Genomic DNA, 23,637 nt, shown 5'->3' on the forward strand with positions numbered 1-23,637 from the left:
GGCCGCTGCTAATGAGCAATGAGCCGGGGGTTACTTGAGATCTTATCAAAACAGAAGACGCAGAGACTCAGAAATCTGGCAGGATAACGGTAGCGGCGATCGGTTTTCATTAGATCCTTTTTGGCGCTGCCGCCCAAAGGATTTGTTTACTCGGCTATGTGTTTATTAGGGGCACCCAGCACCCAAAAAAAGAGGAGAGTTACGAGCGGGTCTTGAAACTCGAGTCGCCAGTGCGGAATCCTTGAAGTGGTCAAGGTTTTCAAAAACCCGGCCATATGTCGTCGTAGTCGTTCTTGTCGTCGGTGATATATGCATGTTTTCATCCTTCTACTCCATTTTTTCCCGCGTCTCCATCTCGGGATCCTTTGCATGTGGTGTTGATTGAGCAATTTGTGTGTGCTGCTATATGGTATGGTATATATGGTGCTGGTGTGCTCATTGATTTGGAAGCTGTCAGCGTGGTTGCTCCAATTTCATGGCCGATTTACTGAAGTGCATTCTAATTAATGATCGAAACGGATTTCGTTTAAAAACTATTTGGCCATGAAATCTGAGGACATCTGGCGCCCTTTTAATTATGGATCATGGTTGTTGGGGCAGAAAGGGTTGTGTTCTTGTGTCTAACGGGTCTTAAAAGGTCGATTAAGGTATTAAATTTCTGGTTGTTCCACAGCTTTAAGCTGGAAATATATAAAGTTCGTTTTAGGGAAGAGCTTTTTGAAGAATTCCCTAATTTGTTTTTGTCATAAATTTAATTTTAATAAATATGGGTTTATTTTTATAAATTAAAATATTATTTTATCGTAATTTTAAAAATTAATATTTTATTAAAAAAAAAAAACAAAGAAAAATCTTATTTTTAAAATGTTACAGAACTATTAAACCCTCATACCTTAGCTCTTACTTTCCCCGAATCCTACAATTTACGACCGCAAATATTATCTAATGTCGGTTAGGCCACCCAACAATTGGTGCTGCCTTGAAAAGATCATTAGCAGGAATAAGATCGTAAAAATTCGTGACACGCGAAAATAAAGCAAGTGCCGCCCACTGAAAAAAAAACACCGGACAGCCATGAAATTGCAACATGGAGGAGTCGGTGCCATTAACCGATCCGATACCTATGCCTGCACCGATCTTTCGATGGATGGATGGACCTCCCGGGAAATCAAAATGTTCAATTGCACACAATTGCGGGCTCGAGTGGCGTGCAAAAGACAAAGGGACGACAGAAGGATGACCGAGGCAACACAAATTTATAGGGACACAAACACGGGCCGACTCGACTGTCGGCGTCTTAGAATCAAATGCACTGCGTCATCGGCGACCTCGGCAACAAAAATATATCATAAATGCACACAGGTTCTTGAGACGTCTTTTACGTTCAGAGGTTTTGCCGCCCTTTTATGATTTTTATTCTGTGGGGAAGTGCTGGTTGGTTGGTGGTCGAGGCTTCGATTCCTGGAAGCCAGCAAATACAAAAGGAGACTGGGCGAAAATATTATGAGAAAAAACACAGGGAGTAATTAAAGGAGTCCCCAGTGATATTTACACTTTATAATAGATTTCTGTTGTGTTTTAATATTTATTTACTTGCCTAAAGGATTTGTTTGCTCTGTGAGTTTCGTTGGATTTTCTCAGTGGTGTAAAGGAGTTGGCAAGCCGATTATGATTTGCCACCACACAAGTCGAGGTCGAGGCTTGGTAAGGCGCGGAGGACTTTGGGCGCAGGACTTTGACTAACGTGTCAAATTGACAGCAGGACACTTTTCTTGACTCCGAACCGATCCCGCTCGCAATTTCGCACGGTCTGCAGGGAATACCTGCGCCTAACCCACGCGGCGATCGGTGCGGGGTCTCCTGCTTGCAAGTCCCGTTTAGAGATCCTCGATCCTCGATCCAGGCGATCCAGACACTGGGCTCATTAAGCGTTCTCCTGGCTGGCGCCTATCCTGCGGAGTCCTCTCAGTTTGGTGGCTTTGCAATTAACTGCATTGTTTTTTGTTTCTATCGCAGGCACACGCGCAACGAGTGTCCTTTATCCGAAAGGACACTCTGCTGCGACACTCGCAGCGTTTTTCACATTTTTCACTCCTTCGCAGGGAAATCTAATCGCGTTTTGCTCCTTTTCTTTTTCCATCCACCCGCTGCTTAATTGCTGGGCTAAGGAAAAGTCACGACGCAGGACACGCAGGACATGCAATCCAACATATGGCTGAAATTTAGTCGATCAAGTAGCCGATTTCAAACGCCCCCATTTAGTTGGCAAAAAAACGTTGGCCAAAACATGTGCTGGACAAAGTGCTCCTGTGGAAACGCCCTCGATCTTTAAATATTTTATTGATTTCCCAGCCCATAAAACCGAGAGACTGACATGCCGAAGAAATCAGGAATACCTACCTATAACTACCTGCCAAAAGGACCGATCCCGTGTGCACTTGAACTAATTGACAATTGAAAGGTGAGAGATTGCAGTTAGCTGATAGGAGACCAACGGATTTTTGCCCGTCTTTGTGCCTCGAATTTATTGCGTTTGTCGAGAGGTTCGTCCCTTTGTTTTCCACAGAGGTTTCCCACTGATCGCACCAAAACAAAGTGCCAGTTTCTTGCTCTGACATGGACTATTAATTTGATTTTTATGTGCACTTGCTCAGCCCTCTGGCCTCGCCGCCTCGATCGTTTTATGGCAGTTTAATATTTTTGCGCCTCGTCTTTGTTCGCAGGAAGCCACACAGGGACCTCCAAGGTTCTATATAGTATATATGCCCCCTCGGAGCGACCTACTTATAGGGTTACACATATGTACAACGAGCAACGACCGATCGATCGATGGTGTAACTCGATCGCTTTTTGGCAATATGTTGCTACGTGCCTCCAAAGCTGGAATCCCCGCAAGTGCCCATTGATGTGAGCTTCCTGCTGCTTCGACAGCTACTGGAAGGATTAAGTGCCCTTTTAATGTGGGAACATTGTGATGAGCACGAAAATTATGATTATCTTTTGGGGCCGGACGAGCTCGAAATGTATCAAATTCTGGTTCCAATGAATACCACCAAGAAAATGTCAGCAAATTTGGGAAATGGTGTGGTTGCTCTTGAAACCCTGGGTTTATTAACACTCTTCTCAAGTATTGAAGATAATTGCTTTGGATTGATCGATAAACAAGCATTAACTGAAACAAATCTTCTTGAAAAATGTCAATGAAATTAATGATCCTCTTAAAAAATGCGAGTGAAGATCATTAGATCGAATTAAATGTAATGGTTTTAGGAAGATGTCCCTATTTGATTTGGTGAAAATGTAAGATGGAAGTGTCTTTGGATTTAAAGATCATTAAAGGATCTCTACTACATGAAACTGTATTATATTAAGATTGCTTTTAGAAATATTTTATAGATTCTTTATAAATGGGGATATTGCTAACTTGAGTTTTTTCAAAAAATGTACGTAATTTCCCTGTTTACCAGAAGTCCGAATCCACTTGTAATTCTCACATGTGGAATTCAAAGAAATAGATCATTGCAAACCCAAGCTCGCCCAGCTGGTGATCGAGTAGGACCACCCCAAAGGCGTCTAACTTTCCGGCCCTTTTGTGCAGCGGGCGGAACTTCCCACCGAGAGCTGGTTCCACTTGAAGAGGTTGCCATATGGCGACGCCTTCTACTCCATACCACCCATGTCCTGGCCTGTTTCCGAAATTAATAATTGCAACATTTCGCGCTAAGTGAAACCAAAAGTACAGAGTTCCAGTGTTTTCTCAATTTCGATTCACACATGGACTCCAGGAGTCAGTTGGTCAGTCAGTTTTATGGGTGAATTACCAGATCGGCAGGGGCTCGAACAAGGCAAACGCAGTCAAACACCCACCCATGTGTGGGCCAGATGAGGCGAGGTCCTTGCGTGCGTGACCGTTACAAACAAGCCACCCGATGACTCAGTGCTATCTATGGTTTACTATGCCATACTATAAAGTCTAAGGATCAAAAGGCGGGTGCGCAGGCGCGCGTCAGTTGGTCTGCAAGTCCTAACCCTTAAATGCAGCCGGCAAAACAAAACTCTTAAAACTAAAAACTCCCTCGCCCAGCAAACCACCCTGTTCTAGTTTAAAGTAAGGCTCAAAAACTACACCTACATATCTCTGAAAAGTATAAAAGTATAGGAACAGCCGCTGCTGCTGACGCGCCCACATTGCCCGAAAGTTGTTATCCTAGAATATTTTTATTTTAATTGTTATGCTGATGTTGGCACGAGCCAACAAGTCGAGCCAAAAGGCAGTGGCATATGTCCTGGAAACACATCCGTGTGGAGTGTCATTGACTGGCGCTGCTGTTGTTTTTTTGGCGCCCAATTCCTGGCAGGAAAACTCGCTATCCTGCTATCGGGGGTTGTCGCTCCGAAGGAAAACTGTTAGTTCTGCCACCGCCACCGCACCACCATCCACATCCATCCACATTATATCACCACCACGCAAAAGGCACCACCGATCAACGGAGCGCAACCAAATTATGCCCAAGTTGCTGCAGCGCTTCGCTGACCCTGTCTTTTGGGTTTGGGCCTTCAACTTCGACTTCCAGCTCGACTTCTTCTTTGCGCTGGCTGGCGACCTTTTGGGCCCAGTTTTTTTTTTATCGTGGAGTGGGAATGGGCCAAGAGCACGCGCTTCCACAAACCATTTCCTCAACTTCCTCGAGTGCACCCGAAATGTAATGAGTCGGCCATGTCAGGTGCATATGCATGATGTACTGAGAAAAAACCCTGTTGCGGTATGTTAGTTGAGCCTATTTACAAAGCCATTAAAATCCAATGATAAAGAAATTAAATACTTTAAATATAATTGTAATTCTTGGAAAGGGATTTTCATATATCTTGAAATATTTCATAAGGTATGGTTACATAGGCGTATATACATACTTATGGAATTTATTAAAAATATTTCTTAAAATAATATTACTTTATGGTTCTGAATTTAGGAAATTTAAAGAATATTATTAAAATAAATATTAATTAATATAAAAAAATTCTTTACAAAAATAAACAATTTATGATATTGTTTGTAAAGTTGTAAACAATTCGTAAAAGTTTCTATAAAAGTTCTATAAAATGTGGTCAAAGAAATATCAAAAGGCAAATCAATTTTGTAATCTCATCTTTCATTCTTGAATTTTAATACACAGTTTTACTAACTTTTTTCCTCCAGTGCAGCCTTGAAATGACCCCGACCGCGACCCCAACCCTAAATGGGCTATGAATTTTCTTATTCTATGGCTCTCTCGCTCTCTCCCTGCGGCTTAGACTCCCCGTCTCTTTCTCGATCGCGTAATTACAGCGGCCAAGTCGAAGTTTTTCCTTATGGGCCAGGTCAAACAGCCACTTCCACTTCCACTGCAACTGCGACATCGACGATCGACTCCCGAGCGGTGCTCATTAGACCAAAGCGTTTCCAGCCGCATAGAGGGTGCATAGACATCTGTATGCTATGTAGCACGAGCTATGTCCTTATGTTTAGCGCATTTCGTTGTAATAATTTGAAATTTTGATCAGGTGTTTCTTTTTATGCATTTTGGCTTTCTTTCCGCCGGCAAAGGGGCGGGGTTCAAAGGGGAAAGGGAAGCTAGGAGCGTTGAGCGTTGAGGTCGACGGACCGTGTAACGCAACTGCAACTGCAAGTGGCTGGCTGTCTTGGCTCAAAATGCTCAACAAACTGGGCAGGAAACCCCGAGCCCAGGGAAAAAGCGCGCAATTTCGGGTGGTTCTTGAGCTGGGCTATTTAGCATTTGAACCGTGTCGTGGTGGGGTCCACTCAAGAATATGGCAAAGGTCTGATTTCGCAGGGAAACAGGTGTGGACGGGTCAGCTGCAAATGTTTTTAACGGTAGCCCAGCAACACGGAAATAAACAAGATCTTGCATTTCGTTATAACAGCTAATTAAAAAGTACTTGCTAAAGTTGACATGAACTGTTAGCCCTTAGAAAATCCTGTAATATTTTACTTTATACCGTATGTCGTCTTTTAACTTGAAAAAAATTCTTAGACATTGTGAATTAATATTTGTTAAGATAGAAATTTTGTATTGAATGAAAAAACCTTTATCAGCCCTCAGAAGGTCCTGCAATATTTTACTTTATATATACCAAGTGATGAAATATTCTTCAACAATGTTTCATATAATATTTTGTGGTCGTCCTTTAACTTGAAATAATTATGAGACACTGTGAATTTATATTTTAAGATAGAAATTTTGTATTGGATGGAGGAATATATATCAGCTTTTAAAGATATAAAATATTTATGTGTTCTTCTACTTCCTGTAGCTCAAGATATATTCCCTGATATATGTTCTGAAGACAATGCCCACACTACACCCATTTCCCCAGCTCAATCTGCATCGCCCACTCTCCGAGATGTGGGCACTCCTAGTCGATTCCCTTGGCAACACGCCTCTACAACCTGATCCCATCCCAATCCTCCTTCCTTCGTCGGCATCGCTCTGAACTTATTGAGCAATTTTATTTTTTGGGCGGCAGACGTCGTTGCATAAATATTTCGTTTGCATGGCGAGTCTGTGTGTGCAGATTCAGACGATGAGTGCAATGCGAGTACTAATGAGTGCCAGATCAAAGTCAATTTTGGGGCCCACGTAAAGTCACGCAATATTGTGTGGAGGCAGGATGCCAGGATCGAATCAGAATCAGGGGGAGCGTCGTCTTGGGGAACCAAGCAAATTGTTTTACAAATTGCTTATACATTGCATTGGGTTCTTAAAATGGGAGAGGCGAATTGCATATAAGGAAATGTTCTGAAACGTTTTGAACGTCTTGCAAATGTATTTACTTTTTTGTATTTTTAAATAACAATAAAATATTCATAATAAATTCGTATTAAATGCCTTGACTAATAATATTTATAATTTTTTTAAAGGGAATTTTAATAAAGGTAATTTTAATCATATTTTTAGGGTATTTCCACGATCGACTCTCTGTTTTTTTGATGTCTCCTTAATTTGTTCTTGCAAATGTACTAAGTTCTTTTGTTGTGTCCAGAAGAGAGAAAAGCGTGCAGCGCACGTACCTACAAAATTATGATCTCGGCAAATTGAGTTCTGGCTGAATGGGTTTTTGGGAGTGCTAACGAAAATTGCCGAAAAATGAGCGAAAACGTGCGATCCAATCGAGCGCATGCAAATCGAAATTTTAAACCCGAATAAAGGGGTCTTCTGCGGTCGCAGTGAAACTGATCCGCTTAGCTTTGCTGACCGGAAAGTGCATTAAAAGCTGACCAGCAGGACAATGGCTAGGAATTTTTTTGGGAAAAGGTTAAGCGGTCCAGTTTGGTAAAACAAACAACTCGAGGGCAGCGAACAATGGAAATCCCAGTGCAGGCTTTTCTAATGCAATTAAAATTTTCTTGTGTCGTAAGTCAAATGCGAATCGAAGCGTAACCCGTTGGTCAAGCCAAGTGTTTGTTTAGTTGCGGTCAGTTGCGTTTGCTCAAAGGATCAGCGATGGGATATTGTGAAACTGATCCGGCTCCTTTTCCGCTTTCCACAGGGGTCAGCAAATCGCGTTAGGGCATCGAAATGTTGAAATTAAGCGTTAAATGGAAAAACAAAAGCTTAATCTCAAGAACAAGGCAATGAAAAGACAAACTAAGCGGCGCACAAAGGAGGCATAATTGCGAAGGGGTCATCCATCCATGCATTCGCGGCATTGCAGGGGTTGCAATGGGTTAGAAAATAAGGATGGGTGGGTCTGGTCAAGCTCGGGATCGGTTATAAAAATCGGATCTCCGATGGGGTGGACACTTGAACCCTGGCGTTGGTCAACGGCGCATTTATGACAGCAACCAGTTTTGCATTCTTCCTCAAGCTGCGGTTATTTGCAGAGTTTTGACGCTGGCCGCGTAATGAAGATAAACGGTTTACAATAAAATTTTATTGTCCTTACACCACCGGCTGGCGAGTTTCGAGGAGCTGGTCAAGGATATTAATGATTGGCTGACCACCGAAAAAGGACGAAGACGTCCCATGCGGGACGGGACCCGACTAATAATGCATTCAAAAAGGTGTCTAATGCGCAAATCCTGTTTAGATAGGGCACCCAGCATAAAGTCGATAAGAAAAGGAACGTCAAGGATACAAATGTGATTTGATTTCCGCCCGTTTGATTCGCCATGTTTTTGTTAATTGATAGAGTTTTTAGTTATGGAGCTCGCTCACAATCTTAAAAAAAATGTCTTTTTGATATTATTTGATTTAATTAAAGTTTTTGAACGACAACAAGATAATCTCAGCCCAGTGAAAAGATGGTTTTAAAGATGCTTAATGATCGTCCTACGTCTGATTTTAGAACTAAATGATTTCTTAAAGGATATTTCGAACTGGTCACCTTTATTTTTGAGTAAAGAATGTTACTTACAGTAAACAACTGTTTACATATGTAAAATATCAGTAGAATTCGCAAGTACTGTCGAGAGGCAGTAGATGACGCTTTTAAATCCTGCGTAGAATGTAAAATATCTTCTTTTCGTGTAAAACTGGTGTAAAGTGTGTAAAACATAAAAAGTTAAGAACCCTGAAACCCTGAATGAAAGATGTATGTATATATATTTTTTAAACAACAATTTTTATTTAATTTAAAAAAAAAAAAACAGACGTGAAAAATAAAAAAAAATATATAAGATATACAGGAAAAATTATGATGTTTTACCTTTTATAAAATGGCGGGGATCAATTTAATGGTTTAAAAACGGTTTACGTCTTTTATTTGGAACAAACTTTAAACAAGTTACAAGAAAAAAACCCTAAAAAATCGTTTTTTACCAAAAACCCACACTCTTATTTTCCTTGGACAATTTTTGACCAAGTTACACCCAAAAAACCAGATCCTGATTTTCAAAATTCCAATTGAACAAAATGAAGCTAGCGCAAAATATTACATTTCCTAACCTTGACATAGACAACCAGGGACTCAATGGAAGTGTTGTTACTATACTTTCGGGTTATCAGCAATTCCTTCTCAGAATTTCACTCATTGCTATTTTAATACAAACTGAAATGGAAATCGTTTCTTATCAAACTTAATCAATTTTTTTTATGATTTTAACACTTAAAAAATATTAATCTTAGAACCCCAATGTCCTCAAAGTTTTTCCTTAAGTTGATTTTGAGAGAGAAGTGAGAATTCTTTACATTTCAATTCAGAGAGCAAGAGATTTGTAATAAGATCGGAGCTTATCATGTAAATACCATCAGTCAGTAGTTGGCGTCTCATAACGTAAGTCCTATTTAGTTTTATACGGCTCCTTGCAGTTTTCTGCCTTATTCATCTTGGAAACGGAGAAGTTTGCTGTTTGCGAATCATATAATATATATATAATAATATTACCGAGACCTGTTCAGGTCCAACGTTGCCTATTTTCCATTGCGACGGTATGAATGCATGGCGGACCTATTATGATGGTCCACGGCCATATCGATCTGTGCAATAAAGGACGATTATCTCTGCTTGAAATCAATAAAAGCAATATCGAATTGAAATAAATATTAAATCTCGAATAGTTGACGAGATATTAAAATCCAATTTATTTTTATGAGTTTCTATCTTGCGCACGTAATCTTTATGATGAAATCGAGCTTGCGATGCTCGGCAATTAATTTGTGGATTCAGGGGGAATCTCGTGCCCGTGGCCTTTCGCGATTTGATCGGATAATGTCCGGCTTAATTGCACGGAACTTGCCCAAATAGCGGGTAATGAGGGGGACTCATCTCATTTTTGCGGCAGAATATTGCAACCCTCAGGGGCAACCCCAAGAATTGTCATCTTTCTGTGGGGTTGTAATGGGGTTCGGGCCCCTTCTCAAAAACCTTACATATGGCGTGTTATTTTGCTTACGCATCGATTAGCATCTAACTTCAATAAGGTCCCCCAACATTTGGGGGAATTCCCTGCTGACCCATGCCAAAAAAAGACTTTTAACCAATTCCGTTTACTCGGAAACCGGGAGCATTTAAAAGCCCTGCCTGCGAATGGAAAAGATATAGTCTGGGGGACTCTCAGTTTGTTTTATTGTGCTCGAGGGTTCAGAAATTCGCAGCCTTTGACAAACGAAAACGGAAATATTTTTATTAAAATTAAAATGCTTACGCAGACTGAGAGGCAACGGGTTGGTTTTGTGGTTTCATACGTTTTTTTGGGTGCAATGGCAACCCTTGGAGCCTTTGTCTATGCATGAATTATGGGGAATCCCCGGCTGCCGCATCCTAACCATTTTATATTAATATGCGGCTCAGTCTGGCCGCAAAATTTTAATCCTTTTAAGTGAGACCAGCCAGGGGCCGCCAGACATCGGCGAATCATTTAATCTTTTTATTGAATTGCCCTTCGAGTTTTTTGGCAATCGAAGGGATTCGCATCTGTTTGGCGGGCATAAATCTAATTTTCTGTGGCCCAATGTGACTCCCTCGTCTCCGTATGCAAATCGTCATCGGTTTACTGTTGTCATAACAATTCCATTAACAAGGCCTGTCCGTCTGGTTTGGCATATTTATGAGCTTAGGAAATTGAATTGAATTATTCAGAGCGACAAAAAGGAGGCCCCTCTAATGCACATGTCGATGGTATCGTTTCTCGGAATGAATTGGATTGGCAAGGGTTTCCTTCCCTTTTTGCCAGCCTTTCTTCATTTTGCGAATTGTAGTTAAATGTATTCTATGCCAATCGGCCGGCAGATCAAGCAATCAGCTAAATAATGAAAACATTTTTGGGGAAATGCCCCAAAACCGCACAAATGCAATGTGTCTGGTCTGGTCGACGCCACACGCACCGCCGAGCATAATAAATCCGATTCGTATCTGATCTATCCCAACATCATCAGGGGTTGACATTTAAATTAACACCCACATGGTAATGTGGGGGTTGAAATCATGTCCTGTTTCGCAGGATTCTCCTTTAGTCCTTTGGCTTTGCTGCTGGCAGTTGGTTGTAATAATACGCTGTTGCTCTTTTGGTTTTGACATTTAGTTTTATTTTTCGCTGTAAATTTTCATTGATACAAATGAAAATGGAAACTTGAGTATAACTATCATACTATTCAATTTCGTTTAAATTACATAATATTAAACTAGATGTTTGCCATTAAATTTCTCTGCTTAGTTCCCTCTTTGTTTGCTTGCTGTTTTCGTTTTTCGCTTTAGTTTTTAGTTTTGTTTCCCTCAATTGTCTAGTTGGTGTTTGTTATTTTATTTTTACACAAATCAAAAGGTCTCTGGTTGAGGATTAAGCACATCAACTAAACACTATAAAGCAGGGGTTCTGGTTGGTTGGTTGGGATTATAGGAGATGCAGAGGACAGAGACGACAGAGGGTCGAACACAACAGAAATGCAACGATAATACAGAAAAGTACGTATAGAGTTGACTAAACCGAACCGCGTAAACTAGTAAATTAAATTAGAGACTTCACTAGAATCTGTATGTTTTTTCAGTGTGAGAGTGTGTGTTTATTTCTCCGTTTGTGTGGGTGTTTCTCCATGTGTGAGTGCTTTGTTTGAGGGGCTGCCTTCACGAAAATTCAACATGTTTGAAAAGTAAGTTTGCTTGGACATTTAGTTGTTGATGTTTCTGCAGCCGCTGGCATTTGGAATTGAATTAAGTTTGTTTTAAATTTGCAGTATGTGTTTTTGGATTCGGCATGTGAGGATGCCCGCTCTACTCCTTGCGCGCCTGACGCTTGCGTTGTTTTGTGTTAGTTTCCTGAAGGGATCAAAAAATGTATTTTATTAAAAAAAGCTATACAGTGAAACCCAGTCAAACCCACCTCAGTCTGTGCGGGCTCTTCTTGGTTCTCCGCCGCCTTGGTCTCCTCCTCGTTATCATCTAATTCAGCCTTTTGGTTCTTCTTTTTGGGACTAGCGGACAGCGGTGTGCTCTCCTTGCTGGAATCTCCAGCGGCCCTCTCGCCGGACAGATCGCTCTCCTCCTCCTCTGCCTCGGGCTCATCGTCGGGCTGTGGTTCGTCGGTCTTCTTGGCTTGGGCAGCCGCCTTTTTGGCAGCCGAGTCCTGTTATTAAACACCAGTATTAGAAAATCCGTTGAAATACTAGATAAATCAAAGCTCAAGCCACACGTTACCTGACTCTTAGCGGTACCAAATCTACAGTAGATGGTGATGGCCACCAGCGCCACAATGGCCACCAGGCCAATTCCCCAGATCGAGGGATAGGCCTTGGCTAGCTCGACTACCTTATTCACGAATGAGTCCTATGGAATGAGAAAGCCAAAAGATAGCAGTAGCAATTACGGGTGCAGGGTGCAAAGGCCAAAATGAGAGTGTTCATGTGATGGTGTATCCAAAGTATTTTCTAATTTAAGAGCAAAAGAGATAAACCTCTTTGGCGCGTCGGTAGAGATAGAAGACATAGCAACTGGCCGGAATGAGCAGGTACAGGAAGTACAGAGCCCACCATCCGGGCTTGTAGTTCATGCGGCGCATCAGGCGGTGCCAGAAGGTTTTCTTCGGATCGGATAGAACGTTCTCTCGATTATGTTTCTCTGTGTATGTTTTTGTGGAGGGAAATGGGAAGAAGTTAAGGGTCAAAACTTACCGATTCGCGATCGATGTAGCGACGCTTAATGTCGAAGCTGTTGGCGGCAAAGTCGCGGGCCACCTCCACATCGTCGGTGATGATCAGATTGTCGAAGAGAATGTCGCTGGACATGGACCACAGCTCCAGACCCACAGCGCTCTAAAAAAATAAAATTAAGATATAGTAAAACAGAGAAATAAAGCCATGTATGTATCCCCTACAATTGGCGTCATTTGGAAGGGCTTGAGATCCTCAAAGAAGTCCGGATTGGCAATCTTCCTGGGCGCCCACTTGCCCTGGTAGTTGGGGTTCTCGATCATCGGTGCACGCCACTTGCCCTTGTAGTTGGGATTCGGGATAAGCGGAGCCTTCCACTTGCCACAGCCGGCGGCCTTCTCGCAGACGGGATTGTCCACCAACGGAGCCTCCCACTCGCCATCGATTTCGGCATCCCAATCTTCGGGTTTGGTGGCCGTGGGATCGAAAATCATGTCGGGCTCATCCTCCAGCCAGCCGTTGGGCATGACGGCATCCGTATCGGGCAGCTGTGGCGGGGCATCCTCGTCCCAATCCTCGGGCTTGTGGGCCGTGGGATCTGGGATCTTCTCGCGCTCATCCCACGCCTCTGGTTTGTGATCATTGGGGTCGTCGATCTCTGCTGGGGGGTTGACGGCGGGCTTGAAGTCGGTCAACAGAGATCCCTCGTTGATAATCTTGTGGTCCACGCGAATCTCGAAGCTGTTGTCGGGACGCACCACCAGCTGGTACAGATGGGGCAGCTTGTCCTTGAACGGCTCTTCCAATCGGTTCCTACAAGCAAACGAGCGAAAGGCAATTAATCACCGATGGGATTATAAATAAATGGTTTATCTCCCTCTTTAGTCAGGCCATCGATGGGGGTCACGGTGATAAAGGTTTCAATTGCAGCTAGTATCAAACTTTGCGAACAAAGGCTATTTGTTTGGTTAATTCTAAATGATAATAGCAATTAAGACTTTCAAACTATTCTTCTACACCACTTTTGACTAAAAGACTTATGGATAAAGTGGTGGTTCTATTGATGGAAAGCCAAATACCCATTTCGTCACATTTAGAAGAAATTAATACGCTTGACTGAGCTTTCGCCGCTTGATTTGGCATCTCGCGAAGAGTTGTTTTCATTTAATGGACTCACTTTGGCTTGTTGCAGTGCTTCTCGGTGATTGTGCCATTAATTGGATTGACGTGCCGGAATATGAAGTGCATTTTCACATCGTTGCCGCACTTGTCCGGTCCAAACATGATGGTATATGGGGTCTTGTCATTGAACTACGAATAAACAGATTCGGATTCGGGGGTTGTTTATGTTTTATGGTCTTTTGGGGTTCGAGCAGCTAAACACAATGAGGGCATTGCCTTCCGCACTTACGGCTTTGAGCTGTTCCGTATCTTTTCCAGCGGACAGAAGCTTCAGATACGAGCCGCCGCACTCCTGACCCTCCTGCAAAAAGAGAATAAGCGGGGGAGAACGAAGCGAAGTGGGTCAGTAAGCGGGTATTAATTGGATTTGCCCGGCGGCTGATGCAATCGCCGGGCATTTCGGTGGGTGACGAACCTGCAACGTGACCTCGTACTGCACCACCAGCGGTTTGTCTTGCTTGAACTCGAAGGGCTGGCGCAGCGGTGCGGATATGGCCGCATGCTTGGCCTTCGACTTGAGCACCAGACCCAGGTCGTTTGCCCAAACGATGCGCTGCGGCGACTCCCAGTTCCAGATGCCATCGTACTTGGAGATCTCCTCGGCAATGTCGTCCTTCTTGGCCTGCGACAGGACCCACCTCTTCCTGGAGGCCTCCACGTCGTCGAAATGGTCCGCAAAGTGGAACTTCTTGGCATCGATCACCGGGCTCTCGTAGGCCAGCTTCTCATCGCCTTCGGTGGCGGTGGGCTCCTCCTGCAAGAGATATGTCGAAACATTAGATAAGGTGCGATGAAATCCAGAGCACGCGGCTGTCAGTGGGGGAAAGTGATAAAGAAAGAGAAAAATGGGTGGCAAACGTGGGTTTCAATTGGAGAGCGCTACAGCAGCGGGTAAATTACTAGTTACGATGTGTAGCAGGATGGCTACGTAGTAGTATGTATGTATGTATAAGTTACTGTATTCCTTCTAGAACATTCTTAAATATTCTTAGAGTACGTTGTTGTTGTTGTAGAGCTTGCTCTCTCTCTTGCGATCTCACCACACTCACTCTCTCAGAGAGTCGGGGGTTGGTTTGAGTCGTGAGCTGAGAGCGAGTTCAGTTGAATACCAGCAGTGATCCTGACCAGATAAACTTTGTGAAATAAAATAATAATAAAACTATAAACTATTTTGTGTAAACATATATTCTACTGTGTGGTATTTCATTAATAGGGACATATATCATACCCCTACAAAATCAGAAGTGGGCCGATTACGTGCCAAACAAATTAAAAACTGCAAGTTTAAAAACTAAGAAAGTGAAGCAATTTAATAAAACAAAATGGATTTGAACAAAGTATCGATAAAACAATTAAAAATATGGTTAAGTGTATTAAAATGTTCAACGACTGGTACAAAACAGGAGTTGATTTTACGTTTAAACAAATTACCAAGCGAAAAACGCAATAAGTTTAACGAAATGAAGGAGAACCGAGACGGCGAAAGAAGTAAAGGAGAAGACGGAGGCAAAGAGAAATTCCAAGAACGAGACGGCGATAGAAGTAACTGCAAAGACGGCGGCATCGAGAATTTCGAGGAAGAAGACGGCGACAAAAGTAACAACGAAGACGGCGGTAAAGAGAATTACGAAGTAGAAGAAGGCGACGAAATTAATAGCGAAGATGGAGAAGGCAAGAACAAAGTTGGCGAAAAGAACGACAAAGGCGAAGACGGTGAAAAAGTTCGGGAATATATACGCGAAGATGGAGAAAACGAAAGCGAAGCTGGCGAGGAAACAAGAGGTGAAAGAAGCTACGAAAGAGACGGCGAACAGAACAAAGGTGGAGGCAGAAATCGAAACTGTGCAGAAGTGAACATGCAGAACCAAGCTGGAGAGAAAGAAAAGACGGAGAACAATTTTAATCAAAGTATAGACATTTCTTTGAGAATGGCTACGCAAGTGTTGTGTGAGTTTGCGGGCGAATCATGTGCGCGCAAATGGATCACTCGGATATATAATATCGCAAGCATCTACGGTATAACCGGAAATTATATAAAAATGTTGATGATTAGCAAAATTAAAGGCAAAGCTAATGTTTGGTTGCACGCAAATGCTGGGCGTGTTTTGTTACCATTGGAGGAATTGACGGCTGAGCTGATCGCAATGTTTGGCGAAAAATCATCAAAGCTGGAGATAAGGCGCAAATTTGAGCATCGCAAATGGAGTGCAGGCGAGACGTTCGGGAGTTATGTTGACGACAAGATAATGCTTGCTCAGGGCATTAATATTGATGGAGATGAAATGTTGAGCTGCATCATCGAAGGTATTACAAATCAAGGGCTGCGCAATCTGGCACACATTCAAAGCTTTGTGGATGTTGGGCACATAAAGCGAGCATTTGCGGATGTTAGATTGCCGAAATCTGTTGGAAAACCGATGACATCATTGGACTTCAAGGACAAGAAGGAGACACGATGTTTCAATTGCAATGCCAAAGGGCATTGGGCGAACGAGTGCAGGAAGTCAAAACGGGAGAAAGGATCGTGCTATGCGTGCGGCGAGATGGGACATTTTGTGGCGACGTGTTTGAAGAGCAAAAATAAGAACACAGGCAATAATAATTATGTAAGATACGTTGAAATCAATTTTATGAATGATATTAATACCAAGTTAACTACAGAATGTCTCATAGATACAGGGAGCCCGATTTCATTTATTAAAATATCAAAAGTACCAGAAAAAGTTTGCAAATTACCAGTTTTAAATTTATATCATGGATTAAATAAGAGTTACTTAGAAACTTATGGAAAAATATTATGTTATGTTATGAAGAACTTAAATAAAATTCATTTTCATTTAGTTATTGTGGCAAACAAATCTATGAGTCATGATGTAATCCTTGGAAGAGATTTTATGGAAGCATGTAATATTAATTTAAACCTCGACACTTTGAAAATGGTTACGGTTGAGAGCATTGAAAACCCTCCAAATGTTAGTGATATTGTTAGAAATGTTAGAGAAGAAAAGCAGATTGTTAGTGATATTGTTAGAAATGTTAGAAAAGAAAAGCAGATTGTTAGTGATATTGTTAGTCATGAAAACCAGATAGTGATAAAATTAGCGACAATAGGCAGATGATTAGAAAAGTTTGTAGTAAAGTTATAGATAAAGAAATAGTTAGGAATAGCAATGAAATAGATCTAGTGGCAAGGGAATTGTTTAATATTAATATTATAGATGAAAGTCCAGATTACAAAATTGGCAATGAAGTGAATTATAATGTTAGGCGTCATTTTATTAAAATGGTAGAAAGCTGTTATGTAAATAAACAAAGACCAAAGGAACCCGAAGTTAGATGTGAAATAAAATTAAGATTAGAGGATTCTAAACCTTTTAGTTGTTCGCCCAGACGTTTAGCTTATACAGAAAAAGAAAAGTTACAGGTTATATTAGATGAATATTTAAACGAGGGAATTATAAGACCAAGTCAATCGGAGTACGCATCTCCAATAGTGTTAGTAAAAAAGAAAACAGGCGACTTACGATTATGTGTGGATTATCGAAAACTTAATAAGACAATGGTTAAAGATAACTATCCTTTACCTTTAATAGACGATTTGTTAGACACTTTAGTAAATAAAACAATATTTTCGAAATTAGATTTAAAACATGGCTACTTTCATGTGTTCGTGGACAATGACTCAATAAAATATACTTCATTTATGACGCCATTAGGACAATTTGAATTTATGCGGATGCCAATGGGACTAAAAAATGCTCCTGCGGTGTTTCAGCGATTTATTAATACAATTTTTGCGGACATGATTAGGGATGGTAAGGTAGTAATATATATGGACGACATTATGATCGCCAGTAAAGAGATACAGGAACATTTAAATGTTCTTAGGGAAGTTTTTGATCGTTTAGCAAGAAACAAACTAGAATTGAGAATGGACAAATGTGAGTTCTTACAAGCAAGTGTACAATATTTAGGATTTTTAGTAACCAGCAAAGGAATACAAGCTAATGATAAAGGAATAGAAGCTGTTAGAGATTTCCCTGTTCCAGATAAAGTACATGGTGTTAGAAGCTTTTTAGGTTTATGTTCGTATTTTAGGAGATTCATTAAGAATTTTTCGATGATCGCAAAACCATTATATGATCTGTTAAAGAAAGATAAAGAGTTTGCATTTGAAGAAAGGGAACTACAATGTTTTGAGATGCTTAAGAAAATGTTAGTTGAAGCGCCAGTGTTAGGATTATATTATTATAAAGACGAGATAGAATTGCATACAGATGCAAGCGCACAAGGTTTTGGAGCGGTCTTACTACAAAGGAAAGAGGATAAAAAGTTGCACCCTATTTTTTATTTTTCAAAGGCCACAACAAAAGACGAGGCAAAATATCACAGTTTTGAACTTGAAACGTTAGCAATAATTTATGCTCTACGAAGATTTAGAATTTATGTGCAGGGTAGACGATTTAGAATAGTTACTGATTGTAACTCACTGACGTTAACATTAAATAGGATTGAGTTAAACCCTCGAATTGCACGATGGGCATTAGAATTGCTTGAGTATGACTTTGAGTTAGTTCATAAATCGGGAAAACTTATGCAACACGTAGACGCGTTAAGTAGGAATACGAATATACTGGTAGTAGAAACGAATAGTTTTGAAGACAATTTAATTATTTGTCAAGCGAAAGATGAGAAGTTGAAAGATGTTAGGAAAAAGTTAGAAAAAGAGGAAGATAAAATGTTTGAGATGAGGAATGGAGTTATTTATAGAAAATCAAATGATGGGAAATTGTTATTCTGTGTGCCAGGAGAAATGGAGGACAAGATATTATACAAATATCACAATGAATTAGGTCATTTAGGACGAGACAAGGTTATGGATGCTATTGTTAGGACGTATTGGTTTCCGAATATGAAAGAAAAAGTTGTTAGGCATATTGATAATTGTTTGAGATGTGTGGCATATTCGCCGAAGTCGGGAAAAGGGGAAGGAATGTTGCACAGCATACCAAAAGGAAATGTGCCATTCGAAATTATACATATCGATCATTACGGACCGGTTGATAATGGAAGATCAAAGAAACATCTGTTTGTGGTGATAGACGGTTTTACTAAGTATGTTAGGCTATATGCAACAAAGACGACGAACACAAAAGAAGTCATTATAGCAATGAAAGATTATTTTAGGTCGTATAGCAGACCAACATGTATCGTTTCGGACAGAGGAAGCTGTTTTACATCGGAAGAGTTTGGAAGATTTGTCGAAGAATATAATATTAAGCACGTAAAAATTGCGACTGGGTCACCTCAGGCCAATGGGCAGGTGGAAAGAATTAATCGAATAGTAGGGCCAATGATAGCTAAATTAGCAGATCCGGAAAAAGGACTGCATTGGGATACAGTTGTTGAGGACGTTGAATTTTCATTGAACAACACAAAGCAAAGAAGCATTGCACAAATGCCGAGTAAAATGTTGTTTGGAATCGAACAGAAAGGAAAAGTTATTGATGAATTGAGGCAAAAGTTAGAAGAATTAGATAATGTTAGTGATGTTAGAGATGTTAGAGATTTAGACAAAATTAGGAAAAATGGAGTGGAATCGCAAATCAAATTACAAAATGACAACGAAAGAAGATATAATGAGAAAAGGAAAGATAGTTTAGAATACAAAGTTGGAGATTATATTATGGTGAAAAATTTTGATAATGCAGTAGGAGTCGCAAGGAAGCTAATACCCAAACACAAAGGTCCTTATGTGATAGATAAAGTTTTGAGAAATGATAGGTATGTAATAAAAGATGTGGAAGGTTTTCAATTGTCGCGTTGCCCTTATCAAGGAGTCTGGAGTAGTCAAAATATTAAGCATTGGATTGGTAAACGAAAATAGCTGTAAATATATCCAAAGAATTGTAAATGTAAAGACTGATAGTATGTAAGATAATATTAGACGAAATCAATTGTAAATTAAACCAAGATCAGGGGATCTTGAAATGTCAGGACGGCCGAATTGTAGCAGGATGGCTACGTAGTAGTATGTATGTATGTATAAGTTACTGTATTCCTTCTAGAACATTCTTAAATATTCTTAGAGTACGTTGTTGTTGTTGTAGAGCTTGCTCTCTCTCTTGCGATCTCACCACACTCACTCTCTCAGAGAGTCGGGGGTTGGTTTGAGTCGTGAGCTGAGAGCGAGTTCAGTTGAATACCAGCAGTGATCCTGACCAGATAAACTTTGTGAAATAAAATAATAATAAAACTATAAACTATTTTGTGTAAACATATATTCTACTGTGTGGTATTTCATTAATAGGGACATATATCATACCCCTACAGATGCATTAACATTTTTTTTAGAAAAAAAAATATAAGATAACAGGTTTGCTTCGATCGGCATGACCTTTGATATAACAAAATATATAAACTTTGGTAATTTTGTTTCTTTTTTGGTAATAAGCAAACTGGATTTTGGCTTAATAAATACAAAACTGCATTTATAAATTTATAATTGATCATAAATTATTTTATCTTTCAGTTTTAACTCCTATCCAAATTATATAATCTTTGATCTATTTGTATATTTAATTTTATTTTCAAAGCTCTTATCTACTTGACCTCGTCTGTGGCTAAGCATGTTTCTCAAAGCATTAAGATTTTGAATGTTTATCAATTAATATAAATCATCAGAGATTCTTGGAAATAATGAAACTGATGAATAAACGAAATTTCTCAAGAAACTGCTAAAACTTTAGCTCTCAACTCTCGCGAAACTCTGATGTAACCTGTGGATCATCAGATGTGTGTGCATTTTTAGGGCTGCCATAAAGAGTGCTATCTGCTTGACCTCATCTGTGGGTAAACAGTTGATTTTCCCTCGCATTCGTAATTGTATGTTTGTTGCTTGGTGGAAAAGCATTCAGACACACTAGCATGCTAATTGTGGGTCATAGAGTGAAAAAGCCGGCCGCACCACCCCCCTCCCTCCCCCCATCCATCCGCCCATGCTGCTTTTTTTCTAGTAGCTTCTTCCACTGACGTGTACTTTTTTTTTCTCTCGTTTTTTTATCTTTCGGATCGCCGCGGCAAACTCACCTGAACATCTTCCACATATCCATCCTCGAAGTCGTCCGATTCCGAACCCAAATCGGCCGCTTTAGCCGTACTTATCAGCAGCAAACCGCAGGCGAAAAGCAACGCCAGCGTTGCGCCCCGGTTTCCTCCCATTTTCCTCGGCATTTTCACCCACTTTTTCTGCTCCTCGCTCGTTGCGATTTTCCTTCCCTTTCCGCGTCGCTTGGAAATGGAAAACCAGGCGGTCTACTGTTCAGCGAATTGCCCCACTTGCGCTTCTTTTCACCAGGTTTTCCGGACTGCGGACTGTTGATTCGAGATCTGGCACGACGAACTATTTGTAATTAAATTATAATTTATACATTTTCTCGCTGCCTACTGTGTGTGATTAGTGGTGGCCCACAATCGATTCGGCGACACTTTCGATTTTCGAGGTATATCGATTTTCCCACCCCAGACGCCATCCGAGGTTCGGAGCTCCGATAGGAATGTAGCCGGGACTCAGCCCCCGACTATACTGAAACGTTGCATACTTTTTACTGCTGAGCGTAAAAGAAACTATTTCTTTATTTAAAAGTCAATTAAAAACTGCAAAAAATAGATTTAAAGTTGTTCTAAAACTGAGGGCTTCAATTAATATAATCGGAAAAGCAAAAACCAAAAATAAAAGTGTTTAATGTAGCGACTATTTTGGCTTTGGTTGCATACTTTTGGTTGCATGCATTATATGTTGCATACTTTTTTGAATAACACAAATATCCTTAATTCTAGCTTTCAACAAACAAAATCAGTATTTTGTCCCAAAAAAACAAGAAATTGTCTAAATATTAAGTGTCATACCGTTTTAAGCAATCGATTGGCATTAATTCTAATTTTCAACCAAAAACGTACAACTTTTATTTGTAAATTGGTGGAACAGAATTGAAATCATCAATACTCAGCCGTCGATCGGTATTTTTGCCGATCAAAAAGCACTTAAAAAAATTATTAATGACCAAAGTCCTAATTCATATTTCCCATAAAATATGGCAGTAGGTTTCTATCACAGAAAAGAGCTCTCACTCTAGCAGTGCATTGTTTTCCCTCGGTGCCCATATTGAAATTAATATTTCTGTGAAGTGCGATTCCATTGAAATATTGAAATACATTTGTTTTTCCAGCGGACATATCTGAATCAAACACTTCGCGGTATAAAAGTAAACTTGCATGTTGGCAATTATTTTAAAAGCCCGTTGGCTCAATTAAGGCTCCACAACGGCAATTGCTAAGCCCCCCAATAAACTTGATGGTTTGCAAAAGTTTCCCTTTTCCTGTCCTGTGGCTGTGTAAAATATAGTGGCATGCATTTGAGCATAAAATTATAATAAAAATGCTTGGCTTATTGAGTGGGTTTGTGGGTGGGGCCATTGAAAACCGCGCCCTTTTTCTACAGAGAGAAAAGATCTAGTGACTATTTTAGGAAAATAAATCTAACTTGTAAAAATTACTAGATTTGTTTTCAAAATTATTCACGTTCACCAGGTTTCACAGGTGTGTATTGTAGGTGGGAATACTTAAAAATATTTCTTTCAGTGTAGATCCTTTAACTGTGGCAACTTATCTGCGGCACGCGCATCTCTGCTTCTTCTTCTATCGCTGCCACTGACAGTTTTTTTGTTTTCCTTGCTTTTTTTGTTTGCAACTGCATACAAAAAGCTTTCTGTTTAATGGAATATTTAACACAATTTAAAAAGTTTTTTTTCTAAAGACAAACAAAGACTCGGAAGCACACATGTGGGTGGTAAATATATAGTGGGGGGTGGCCCGAAGAAGAGGAGCCTCCGGACTGGATAAAACTAAAACGTGCACACAGACATTTCTTTTTTTATGGAAATTGTGTAATGACAGTTAATGAGGGTACTACATAAACAGACACAAGCACACCACCCACACTTACACTTTTGCAAAACCCACACCTGTGCAAAAACATCCAGTGTTGTCAAGTGTTCTATTAACAACGAGGCCAGCTTACCAACACTTGAGCTGGATTTTTACTGAACGCAGCGTCACTGTGGAGAAAGTAAGAAACTAAAGCAATTAATTTTTAAAATTTGCAAATATCTTTTTTGCATTTACAAATTTATTCATTTAAATAAAAACTAATTTTTTTAAGTTGAAAGTTAAAGTTGGATTTAAACCTGAAATGTTTATGGGAATTTGGAGTTTAAAGTCAACTTTAAATTTAACATACGGTCAAGAAAATGGTTCTACAAGTATTGGACTATAGGAGCTACAGAATGATTTAGTAAGTTAGATTGGCCATCTGAAATATATTACAAAATAACTAAAATATACATTTTAAACTTAATATTCAGAAAATATAAGCAAAAATGCCCAAACTAGTTTGGAGTATGAGCTCGGCTAAATCGGTGCTAATTACGAATATATTAAGTGCTTTTTAGATTCCCGAAAGCTTTTCACTCCAAGTTTCAAACTTCTGGGTAATTTATAATAACATTTACCTAGTACATAAATATCCTCGCCTGCAAGGAAATTGGGGGAGAGCGGAGCAGCCATCTCCCATTGTGCTCCTCTTTTAAAACAGCAGCTCTTGTCTACACGAATTACTCAAAAAACATACTTAACACACTCACCCTCTCAAAGGAATTAATGGGAAGAGGGGAGGGGCGGAAGAAAAGGGGGCTGGGGGTCGGGAAAAAGCGGAGCTGCGACTACAGGACATCAATGTTGATGGCATACCAGAAAAGTTTTGTTCTAAGCTTTTGGACAGCGCCGGCAGAATCTCAAACATTTTCACCTGCAAGCA

General features: G+C 40.3%; 2 protein-coding genes across 2 annotated transcripts; one reads left to right on the forward strand and one right to left on the reverse strand.

Moving 5' to 3' along the window:
* Window positions 1–11,001: 11,001 nt before the first annotated feature.
* On the reverse strand, window positions 11,002–21,230 carry Cnx99A (Calnexin 99A). The gene is made up of 9 exons (XM_017153245.2): window positions 20,853–21,230; window positions 14,179–14,517; window positions 13,993–14,064; window positions 13,759–13,892; window positions 12,806–13,394; window positions 12,603–12,743; window positions 12,130–12,258; window positions 11,816–12,058; window positions 11,002–11,751 (listed from the first exon to the last, which is right to left on the reverse strand). Exons 1-9 carry the CDS (start codon window positions 20,994–20,996, stop codon window positions 11,707–11,709), a joined length of 1,836 nt encoding a protein of 611 aa, XP_017008734.2. The 5' UTR covers window positions 20,997–21,230; the 3' UTR covers window positions 11,002–11,706.
* LOC123003368 (uncharacterized) lies at window positions 14,730–17,717 on the forward strand. Its single transcript, XM_044395742.2, has 2 exons — window positions 14,730–16,369; window positions 16,425–17,717. Exons 1-2 carry the CDS (start codon window positions 15,086–15,088, stop codon window positions 16,434–16,436), a joined length of 1,296 nt encoding a protein of 431 aa, XP_044251677.2. The 5' UTR covers window positions 14,730–15,085; the 3' UTR covers window positions 16,437–17,717.
* Window positions 21,231–23,637: the final 2,407 nt, after the last annotated feature.

Source organism: Drosophila takahashii, chromosome 3R (assembly GCF_030179915.1).
Source record: "Drosophila takahashii strain IR98-3 E-12201 chromosome 3R, DtakHiC1v2, whole genome shotgun sequence".
In the NCBI taxonomy this organism is placed as follows: Eukaryota; Metazoa; Arthropoda; class Insecta; order Diptera; family Drosophilidae; genus Drosophila; species Drosophila takahashii.